Here is an 11,778-nt window from a genome sequence, read left to right as displayed (position 1 = left end):
GTGTCTTGTAGTTTTCATTCTAAAGGTCTTTTACATCTCTGGTTAGATTTATTCCTAAGTATTTTAATCTTCTCAGGGGCTATTGTAAATGCTATTGATTTGGTGATTTCCTCTTGGAAGTTCTCTTTGTTGGTGTAGAGGAATCCAACTGATTTTTGTATGTTTATCTTGTATCTGGATACTTTGCTGAAGTCTTCTATTAGTTCCAGTAGTTTTCTTGTGGATTCTTTGGGGTTTTCTGCGTATAAGATCATATCATCTGCAAATAAGGGTACTTTTACTTCTTTCTTACCAATTTGGATGCCCTTTATTTCTTTTTCTAGTCTAATTGCTCTGGCTGGGACCTCCAGCACAATGTTGAATAAGAGTGCTGATAAAGGGCATCCTTGTCTGGTTCCCTTTTTCAGGGAAGGCTTTCAAACTGTCTCCATTTTAGGATGATGTTGGCTGTTGGCTTTGTATAAATGCCCTTAATTATGTGGAGGAATTTCCTTTCTATACCTATTTTGTGGAGAGTTTCTATCATGAATGGGTGTTGGACTTTGTCAAATGGCTTTTTTGCATCGATTGATAAGATCATGTGGTTCTTTTGTTTTATTAATGTTATAGATTACATTGATTGTTTTTGTAATGTTGAACCATCCCTGCATACCTGGTATGAATCCCACTTGGTCATGGTGAATTATTTTTTTGATACATTGCTGAATTCTTTAGGTTAGAATTTTGTTGACGATTTTTAGGTCGATGTTCATGAGGGATATTGGTTTGTAATTTTCTTGTTTTGTGGTGTCTTTACCTGGTTTTGGTATCAGGGTTATGCTGGCTTCATAGAATGAGTTTGAGAGTATTCCATCCTTTTCTGTGCTCTGAAATACCTTTAGTAGTAGTGGAGTTAACTCTTCTCTGAAAGTTTGGTAGAAATCTCCAGTGAAGTCGTCAGGGCCAGGGTTTTTTTTTTTGCTGGGAGTTTTTTAATTACCTTTTCAATCTCTTCTTTTGTTATAGGTTTATTTAGTTGTTCTACCTCTGTTTGTGTTAGTTTAGGTAGGTAGTTAATGGAAATTTTTCCATTTCCTCTAGGTTTTCAAATTTGTTGTATAATTTTTCATAGTATTCTGTTATGATTCTTTTAATTTCAGTTGAGTCTGTTGTGATATCACCCATCTCATTTCTTATATGGGTTATTTGGTTCCTCTCCTGTTTTTCTTTTGTCAGTTTGGCCAGTGGTTTATCATTTTTGTTGATCTTTTCAAAGATCAGGTTTTGGTCTTGTTAACTCTTTCAACTGTTTTTCTATTCTCTATTTCATTTAATTCTGCTCTAATTCTTATTATTTCCTTTCTTCTGACCCCCGAGGGCTTCTTTTGCTGCTCTCTTTCTAGTTGTTCCAGTTGTAGGGTTAATGTTTTGATTTTTGGCCCTTTCTTCTGTTTGGAGGTGTACATTTATTCCTATAAATTGACCTTTGAGCACTGCTTTTGCTGTGTCCCAAAGGTTCTGGTAGGATGTGTTTTCATTCTCATTTGACTCTGTGAATTTCTTTATTCGCTCCTTAATTTCTTCCATAACCCAGTAATTTTTGAGCAAGGTGTTGTTCAGTTTCCATGTATTTGATATTTTTCTCTTGCCTTTTCTGTTATTGATTTCTACTTTTATGGCTTTATGGGTCAGAAAAGATGCTTTGTAGTATTTCGATGCTTTGGATTCTGTTAAGGCTTGCTTTGTGTCCTAATATGTGGTCTATTCTGGAGAATGTTCCATGTGCATTGGAAAAGTAAGTATACTTGGCTGCTGTTGGGTGGAGTGTTCTGTATATATCTATGGAATCAAGTTGGTTGATTGTGGCATTTATATCTTCTGTGTCTTTACTGAGCTTCTTTCTGGATGTTCTGTCCTTCACCAAAAGTGATGTGTTGAAATCTCCTACTATTATTGTGGAGCTGTCTATCTCTCTTTTCAATGCTGTTAGAGTTTGTTTTATGTATTTTGGAGCCCTGTTCTTGAGTGCGTAAATATTTTTTTAGTTATGTCCTCCTGGTGTATTGACCCTTTGATCATTATATAGTGTCCTTCATTTTCCTTTGTGGTGGATTTTACTCTAAAGTTTATTTTGTCAGATTAATATTGCCACTCCTGCTCTTTTTTGAATGTTGTTTGCCTGATATATTTTTTTCCATCCTTTGAGTTTTAGTTTGCTTGTGTCTAAGTCTAAAGTGTGTCTCTTGTAGGCAGCATATAGACGGATCATGTTTTTTTATCCATTCTGCCACTCTCTGTTTCTTTACTGGTGCATTGAGCCCATTTACATTCAGTGTAATTATTGATAGGTATGAGTTTAGTGCTGTCATTTTGATGTCTTTTTTTGTGTGCTGTTGACAGTTTCTTCGTTCCCCTTTATTTTCTGTGCTGAGTCATTTTTCTTTATGTATTTTCTTTTCATCTTTTTCATTGTTGTTGGTTTTGTATTTGCTGAATCTTTATATTTTTCTCATTTTTTATTTTGATGTGTAGGATTGTTAGTTTCCTTTGTTGTTACCTTAATATTTACCCCTATTTTTCTAAGTTTAAACCAGTCTTTTATTTCTTTATATTGCCTTGATTTTCTCTCCATATGAAAAATCTACGTCTACATTTTGTAGTAGTTCTTTTTTGTTTTAATGTTGTCATCTTTTACATATGGACATCTCTGTTTCCCTATTTTCAGTGTTTTAGCTTTGATTTATTCTTGTGACTTCCCTGTCTGGGTTGATATCTTGTTGTTCAGTCCTGTGTTCTAGTCTTGGGTTATCTGATTTTCTAACTGGAGGACTCCCATTAGTTTTTTTTGTAATTTTAGTTTGGTTTTTGCAAATTCCCTAAACTTCTGTTTATCTGGAAATGCCCTAATTTCACCATCATATTTGAGAGACAGTTTTGTTGGATATATAATTCTTGGCTAGCAATTCTTTTCCTTCAAGGCTTTATATATGTCATCCCATTGCCTTCTTGCCTGCATGGTTTCTGCTGAGTAGTTCGAGCTTACTTTTATTGACTCTCCTTTGTAGATGACTTTTTGTTTATCCCTAGCTGCTCTTAAAATTCTCTCTTTATCTTTGGTTTTGGCAAGTTTAATTATAATATGTCTTGGTGACTTTCTTTTGGGATCTACCTTATGTGGGGTTCAATGAGCATCTTGGATAGATATCTTGTCAGCTTTCACGATATCAGGGAATTTTTCTGCCCACAAATCTTCAACAATTCTCTCTGTATTTTCTGTTATCCCCCCCATTCTGGTACTCCAGTCACCCGTAGGTTATTCTTCTTGATAGAGTCTCACAGAATTCTTAGGATTTCTTCATTTTTTTAAATCCTTTTATCTGATTTTTCCTCAAATAAGTTGGTGTCAAGTGCTTTATCTTCAATCTCACTAATTCTGACTTCCATTGTCTCAATTCTGCTCCTGTGACTTTCTATTGAGTTGTCTAATTCTGACATTTCATTGTTAATCTTCTGGATTTCTGATTGCTGTCTGTCTATGGATTCTTGTGGCCTGTTAAATTTGTCATTATGCTCTTCTCTAATCTTCTTAAATTCCTCTATTGCTTGGTCTGCGTTTTGCGTAATTTCCTTCCTGATCTCTTCAAGAGTTCTGTGTCTTAATCTGTTGTATTCTGCCTTCAGTAATTCCAAGAAATTCTCTTCCTCTGGAAAATTTCTTGGTTCTTTATTTTGGGAGCTTGCTGAAGCCATCATGGTCTGCCTCTTTATGTGATTTGGTATTGAATGTTGTCTCCAAGCCATCAATAATTTATTATATTTATTTACTTTATGTTTTCTTACTGTTTCCTAGCTTCTTGTTTTGTTTTGTTTTGATATGCCCAAATAGGCTGCTTGTGAGAGCTACCCTGATCACCAGCACCCCTGAAGCTCCAACATCCTGCCACCAGGTGGCCAGAACTGCCACTAGGTGGGTGGGTTTTGCAGCTGGAGTGGAAGCACTCAGTGCTGTAGGCTGTAAGTACTAGGGGGCACCACTTATCCTTGGGCCCCTGTCGCAGGTGGCTAGGTGGCATGAGTGGAGCCACCAGTCCTCAGGCCCCTGATGTGAGTAGGTGAAGACCCCGCTTAATGGGCAGAGCAGTGTCAAAAGTCACGAACCTGTCACTTCACAGCTGAAACAGTTGAAGTTAGACTTCAAGTATATACCCTGTTGTACTGTGGTAATGAGGGCCTACGCTGTTGAAATGGGCCCACACAAGTCTCTGCAGGGAGAAAGGCACTCAGAGTCTGTGGACTCCTTATGCCTGTGCCTAGGCAAAGGAGCTGTGTCTACACTGAATTCCTGGCTTAGGGGAGCTCATAGATTATTTTTTCCATTGTTTGTTAATTTGTTCTCTCTCCAAGGCTGGGAGAATGGCTCAGGGCACATGAGGGGTCCTACTTCTGGCCCAGGGGACTTGGCAATCACTAAAGCCATCCCAGACCTAGTGAGATGCCCTTTATTCTTATGCTTCTTTCTGTGTCCTTTCTTGCCTTGGTCATATTATACTGACTTCCATCGTATAATATATTACCCTTCCCTTCACCTATATTAACTTGTGTCTTCTATCTAATTGGTGATTTTCCCTCCCTCCACTCCCATCTCTGGCAACCATCAAAGAATGTTGTTTTCTTTTTTCCTCTGTGTAAACCTTCTGTTGTTACTTTATAGTAGTCGTCTCATACAGTATTTGTTCTTTTGTGATTGGCTTATTTCACTCAGCATAATGTACTCCAAATTCATCCATGTTATGAGATGTCTTGCAGATTTGTCATTATAATTTATCATTGCATAGAATTCCATTGTGTGTATGTTCCACAATTTGTTAATCCATTCATCTGTTGATGGGCACTAATCATTTTTTAAGTATGTAATTCAATGATAGTAGTTACATCCACCATGTTGTGCAACCATAACCCCTACCTATTTCTAAAACTTTTTCATCACCAGAGAAACTCTGTATGCACTAAACAATAACTCCCTATTTCCTCCTCCCCTTAACCTATGGTAACCAGTCTACTCTCTGTCTCCATGCCTTTGCTTATTCAAGATATTTTATATAGGTGGGATCATATAATATTTTTCCTTTTGTGTCTCACTTATTTCACTCAGCAATGTTTTCAAGGTTTGTCCATGACATAGCATGTATCAAAATTTCATAGGTCAATAATATTCCATTCTATCTATATATCACATTTTATTTACCCATTCATCTATTGATAGACACTTGGACTGTTTCCACCCTTTAGCTATTATGAATAGTGCGTCAATGGACATCGGTGTACGTGTATCTGTTTAAGTCCTTACTTTCAATTTTTGTGAGTATATATCCAGTAGTGGAGTTGCTGTGTCATATGGTAGTTTTATATTTAAGTTTTTGAGGAACCATCAAACTTTTCCACAGTGGCTGCACCATTTTACATTCCTATCACATCCTCCCTAACACTTACTATTTTCCATTTGTCTGATAATAGTCATTCAAGTGAGTGTGAGGTGGTAGGTATCTCATTGTGGTTTTGATTTTCATTTCACTAAAGACTAGTGATGCTGAACATCTTGTCATGTGCTTATTAGTCATTTGTGTATCTTCTTTGGAGAAATTTCTGTTCAAGTTCTTTTTTGATTCAGTTGTTTTATTACCACTTTTGTTAAAAATAAAAATCTAACAGTTTTCTTTTTCTGGAAAGGATGGAATGATCATGATAATTCTGTCATTCTCAGCCGCTATAGGACCCTTCGGAATGTGGGAAATGAATCCGACATCAAAAAACGAAAAACTAATAGTGACATCCTCCAAATACTGCAACCAAGGCCACCTAAACATTCCACAAGTTTTGCCGAGTGGACTACTAAGGTACAAAAAATTTCTATGATCTGTGGGTTATTCCAGGAATAAGAATCTGTATAATGTCATCGTTACCTCTTCTGACAAGTGGTTCTAAATGTTTTATGTTAGTTTTTTCTACTTGTCTTATACCCTGGGCCTGGCCCAACAAGCAGGTGAAAGAGGTGATATTCCTTCCTTCCCTTGCTGTACCCAGGCCCCGTTTGCCCTCTTGGGTATTTGTTCCTCCTTTCAGAGGCCAGCCTCTTCTCTCTCTTCCAGGTCCCAGACCCTCCTGATACACTCATCCAGGTGCCCCCTTAGAAGGGCCTTGTCCCGGGCCATGGATCTTTTCCTTTGCTGTGGCTCTTTCCCTCAAGCCTCATTCTCTGACAGGGGTCTGACTAATAATCTTATTACCATTGTGAAAGAGCAGCCAGTTAGAGCAGAGCCCAAAGGTGGGGCTTCACCATGAGCCAAGTCCCAAGAGACCTACCTCCTCCTCTTCCAGTGAAGGGCCCAGCCCTGAGGACCACATCCAGACCTCCATTCTGGCTGAGAAGATGGACTACAGAGAAGAGATGATCATTCAAACTCCTCCAAGAAAAGTTTCACCTAACTTGAACAAAATAAAAGGAAACACTACAAAATTAATCACCATCTTGATCTAGTCAGTACTATCAGAGCTTTAATTATTATTAGTTAACAAATATCTATCAATCCCAACTATGCATCAGGCCCTAGCCAGGTCATGAAGATAAAAAGGAGAATACAGCATGATCCCTGTGGGCAGAGAAAAGTGAAGAAGCAATGGCTAAATGATGTGAGCTGAGTGCCCCAGACACACGTGCAAAGTATTGTGAGAGGGTCTGCAATCTCCATGTCTTCAACTAACACAAATATCGCCCCATTCTAGGCCTGACCTAGGACTCTGTTTCTCCTCTTTGTTTCTGGGTCTCATTGTGCTTTCCTTCCCTCGCTTGTCTCTAGAGTCCACATCACCCTCATAATTGCTGGCTTAACGTCTGTCTTGCCTGCTAGCCTGTAAGTTCCGTGGGGGTAGGGGCTATCCTTTGTCTTGTCTGTTGTTATATCCTAGCATGGTTAGTGTGCCATGACTCTACTAAATGAATGTCTATAAAACTTCAGCTAAAACTTAAACTTGTCAAGACAGAGGACTTTGAAACCAAAACATGATAGTACAGTATTTTTAAGCAAATAACTTGCACATTATATGTTTTTTGCCAACTGCGCAACCCACTCTTGCATTATTTTCCTAGGTGTGCTATATGCATTTTATATGTGTGGGTGTATTATTTATGTGGGCATGTTATTTGAGAAAAAATACAATAATAGCTAACAATTATATAGTGCTCACTAAGTGCCAGCTATTTTGCTAAGCACTTTATGGATGTTACCATGTTACCAGAGTGAATCCTTATAACAACCTCTGAGGCAATTATCCCCATTTTGCAGATGGACAGACTGAGGCACAGATGAATAATTTTTCCAAAGGCATAGAGCCAGCAGTGGATGCAGCGGGATGGGAAGTCAACCAGTCTGGCTACAGAGGACATGTGCATAAGCCACTCCACTACACAAAGCTGAGATGGTATCAAGTCTACCAACTCATTTAATTGTTAGGGATATCTAGGCACAGAGGCAGTACTTCACTTACCCAGGCCTGGACAGCCAGAGAGTGGCAGAGCTCAGAAGAGAACCCTGTTCTTTTGTTTTCCAGTCCAGTGGTTCTTTCTGCTAAATGTCAATGACTCATATTGAGTTTTGATCAACTTCTAGTCTGTCTTAGTCATCTAGTGCTGCTCCAACAGAAATACCAAGGTGGATGATTTTAGCAAAGAGAAGTTTATTCTCTCGCAGTCCAGAAGGCTACAAGTCCAAATTCAGGGCGTCAGCTCCAGGGGAAGGCTTTCTCTGTCTGTCGGCTCTGGAGGAAGGTCTTCACCATCATCAGTCTTCCCCTGGACTAGGAGCTTCTCTACGCAGGAACCTTGGGTCCAAAGGACACGATCTGTTCCTGGTGCTTCTTTCTTGGTGGTATTAGGTGGCACACCCCAGGAAAACTCCCTTTACATTGGATCAGGGAAGTGACCTGGGTAAAGCTGGTGTTACAAAGATTATAATCACAAAATAGAGGACAACCACACAACACTGGGAATCATGGCCTAGCCAAATTGATACACACGTTTTTGGGGGGACACAATTCAATCTATGACACAGTCTTACCTTTTAATTCATTTTTAAACTTTGTTCTTTTTGCTGATTTTAGTGACTTGCCCATTTTCATGGTCACATGTTTAATTTTTTGCAGCACCAGGTCAAGTTTTCCAGCGTACACTGCTGTGTCCTTTCTTTCAACTACCCCAGTTACTCTTCTTAAGTGACACTCTGGCTGTATGGTTGTTGCATCTTATTTTCTTACTCCAAATGCCTTCTAACTATGAGAGCACAGAGTTTTGAGGACAGCATTAATTTGAAAGTGTCCCTGGGTGGTGCAAATAGTTAATACATTTGGCTGTTAACCAAAAGGTTGGAGGTTCAAGTCCATCCAGAGGTGCCCTGGAAGAAAGACCAGTTGATCTACTTCTGAAAAATCAGCCACTGAAAACCCTGTGGAACACAATTCTGCTCTGACACACATGGGGTCACCATGAGTGGGAACTGACTCAATGGCAACTGGTTATTAATCTGAAAAAAGTTTCCCTGGGAGACCTTTTAGATACATACTTCTTAAAAACAAAACAAACAAACACAAAAAAAGCCTAAAGCACTCATTTTGGCAATGGCTGCCAGGCCTGGTTTCAGTCTGTCAACTCTCTTTAAGGGGTAAATATTATCAAGTATGAATTTGGAAGGGTGGGCAAAATAATAAAAATACTGTATAGTTCAGGGAGGCAGAGCCAACATGGTGCTATAGACAGAAGTAGCATGCTGTTCCTCCACAGCAAAGACCAGAGAAACTAAGTCAAACAAAGCCAAATGTCAGCCTGGAACCCTAAGCATCAAATGAAGAGATAAAGAACTCAGCCAAGCGCTGAATGGAATAAGAAACTGACAGAGAACAGAGAGAAGGAGAGATACGTGCAGAGGTCCTCTATCAGCTAACACAGCATGGATTCGCCATCTTGGACTCCTGTTGGAGATCGGTGGACAGGGAGTACAAGAAAGCAGCTTCACGGTGCTCCCAGAGGAGACAGAGCACCTGGTAACTAGCGATATATGCTTTCCTACTCCCCACCCTTCTTCCACCTCCCCTCGGCCTCCTCTGCTTCCCGCCAGCCACAGTCTTTTGGCTGGGAGGCACCAGCTTCAGTTGTGTGCTGCTTGGATTCACCCCGCCCACACCAGCTGGCTCCCCGAGTGCCATTTGTTTGTTGCTGGTGTTGCTTTTTTCTGCTTCTTTTGGTTTCTTCCATGCCTCTCACCACCTCCTCCTCCTTTCTCTTGAACACCTGTCTCCATGTGCCATCCTTACTTCTTCTTGAAAGGCTGTGAAGCACCGCTGGACTGGGGAATCATGCTGGTGAGATCCCCAGGACTTTTTTTGTTTGTTTTGTTTGTCTCTTCTTGGCTTCTAGCCGGGCTGTACTGTGAGGCTTGAGAGCCACTTCCCTGGTGTGTGCAGCTGCGGTGGTGGTATCCCTGGGGACGTTCCTTTTTTCTTTGTTTTTTTCCTCTTTTGTCTTTCTTCATTCTCAGTTTCTCATCTCTCTATACTTACCTTCTTCTCCTGTCTCCTGAATACCTGGTGCTGTGTGATACCTCTACCCCTTCTAGCCAGGCTGTACTTTGCAGCTTGGGAGCCACTTCCTTAGTCTTCACAGCCACACTGGTGGGATTCCTGGTGGCTTTTCTTTTCTTTTCTTTTCTTTTCCTAATTTTTACTTATTTTTTGCTCTTTCCCTTTTTTTTCCTTTTTGTTTTTCTCCATTTGTTGGTTTTTCATCTATCCACTCCAATGGCAAGCTCTCTTACCACTCTTTTATTTGTTGCTTTATTTATTTGTCCTGTTTCTCTGTCTTCTCTCTCCTCTTTCCCACACCTATCTTAGCTGTACACATCACAGTCTCCCCCCTCCTTCCTGCCTACCTGCACTGAGTGCTGAACATCACACCCCTAAGCAGCACAGGCATGGCCTACTGGAATCTGCCTTGCACTGATTCCTGGCCCACACTGTCTGCCCTAGTACATGCCACAAAAAACCCATCCCAGCCCCTCCCCTTCAGCTAGACCTGCCCTGCAACACCATGACTGAGCGACTGGCCCTGCCTATTGGACAAGGAGGTGAAAAATATTGTGCCCACAGATGAGCAAACAACAAAGAATGCACAGCCCACCTGCTCAGAAATAACCAAATAAAACAAAAAAGGAGGACAAAACAAACAAATCTACAATCAGTAAAAGAAGAAAATAACTACTGAATGTCCCAAAGACAGCAGACAATATCAAAACATATAAAGAAAAAAGACAGGATGGTTCCAATAGGCATCCAAAATAAAACACCAGATGACTTTCCAGTAGAAGAAAAGACACTAGAACTACCTGATAGGGAATTCAAATCTCTAATATTCAGAACCATCCAAAAGCTGAAGCAAAAAACAGACAAAAATGAGGAAAAAATATACAAATTCATGGAAAAGGCAGACAAATTCATGGAAAATACAGACAAAAAAATAGAAAAATTCAGGAAAATACAGGAACAAAATGTCAATATAAATTCATGACTAGAAATCATACAAAAACAACAATTAGAAATCCAAAAGGTAACAAGATTTCAGAAATGGACAGTGTCATAGAAGGGCTGAGGAGCAGGTTTGAAACGATGGAAGACAGAATCAGCAAAATTGAAGGTGAACACTTGGATACAACTCTGTTTGAGGAAAAATCAGAAAAAAGAATGAAGAAAAATGAAGAAACCCTGAGAATTATGTGGGATACAATCAAAAGCAAAAATTTGCAAGTGATCAGAGTTCCAGAACAGGGGGAGAAAACGGAAAACACAGAGAGGATCATTGAAGAACTGCTGACAGAAAACTTCTCCAATATCATGAAAGATGAAAAGCTGACCATCCAAGAAGCTCCACGAACCCCATATAGGATAAACCCCAAAATAAAATCACCAAGGTATATCATAATCACACTTGATAAAACAAAAGACGAAGAAAGAATCCTGAGAGCAGCTCGAGAAAAACAAAAAGTCACATACAGAGGAGAAACAATAAGACTAAGCTCCGATTATTTGACAGAAACCACGCAAGCAAGAAGGCAATGGGATGACATGTATAAAACCTCGAAAGAAAAAAATTGCCAACAAAGAATAATATATCCTGTAAAACTCACATTTGAATATAATGGTGAAATTAGGACATTTTCAGATAAACAGTAATTAAGAGAATATGTAAAAACCAAACCACACTTAAAAGATTTATTAAAGGGAGACCTTCAGTCTGAGAACAAACGACATCAGACCACAGCCTGAATCTAGGACACTATATTGTACCAGCCAGATACCAACCTAGGAAATGAACTCTCAAGGACTATCCAAAACCAAAGGAATTACAACAGGGAACCAGAGAGGTTAATCTGTAAATGACAATAACATCAGAACAATAAAAGAGGGAATAAATGGTGTAGGTATAGAACTTTCTAATGGAGAGAAAGGCAAGGTGATACCAAGTAATAATAGACTGGTTTAAACCTAGAAACATAAGGGCAAATTTCAAGGTAACCATAAAGAAAGTTAACAAACCTACTTATCAAAATAAAGAAGAAAAACATAAAGTGTCAGTAAAAACAAAATCTACAAAAACAAAAGAAATGAAAAAAATCCACAAACAAAAAGGAATTCAGCACAGGAAAGTAAGAGGGACAAAGAAATCATCAGCATTGCAAAAAAAAAAAAAAAAAAAAAAAA

The 11,778-nt window shown here is 39.3% G+C and overlaps 1 protein-coding gene across 2 annotated transcripts in view; it reads left to right on the top strand.

The window, feature by feature from the left end:
• RNASEL (ribonuclease L) overlaps positions 1-11,778 on the top strand; it is a 41,219-nt gene that overhangs the window by 24,292 nt on the left and 5,149 nt on the right. For both annotated transcript variants that reach the window (XM_023728098.1, XM_004372891.2), the window contains one exon: positions 5,741-5,873. In XM_023728098.1, the coding sequence (XP_023583866.1) occupies positions 5,741-5,873 (133 nt within the window). The remainder of the gene's footprint in view (positions 1-5,740; positions 5,874-11,778) is intronic.

This window comes from Trichechus manatus, unplaced genomic scaffold, assembly GCF_000243295.1.
Source record: "Trichechus manatus latirostris isolate Lorelei unplaced genomic scaffold, TriManLat1.0 scaffold00021, whole genome shotgun sequence".
In the NCBI taxonomy this organism is placed as follows: domain Eukaryota; kingdom Metazoa; phylum Chordata; class Mammalia; order Sirenia; family Trichechidae; genus Trichechus; species Trichechus manatus.
Note: the sequence above shows the minus strand (reverse complement) of the source record. Positions and strands in the feature narration are given on the sequence as shown.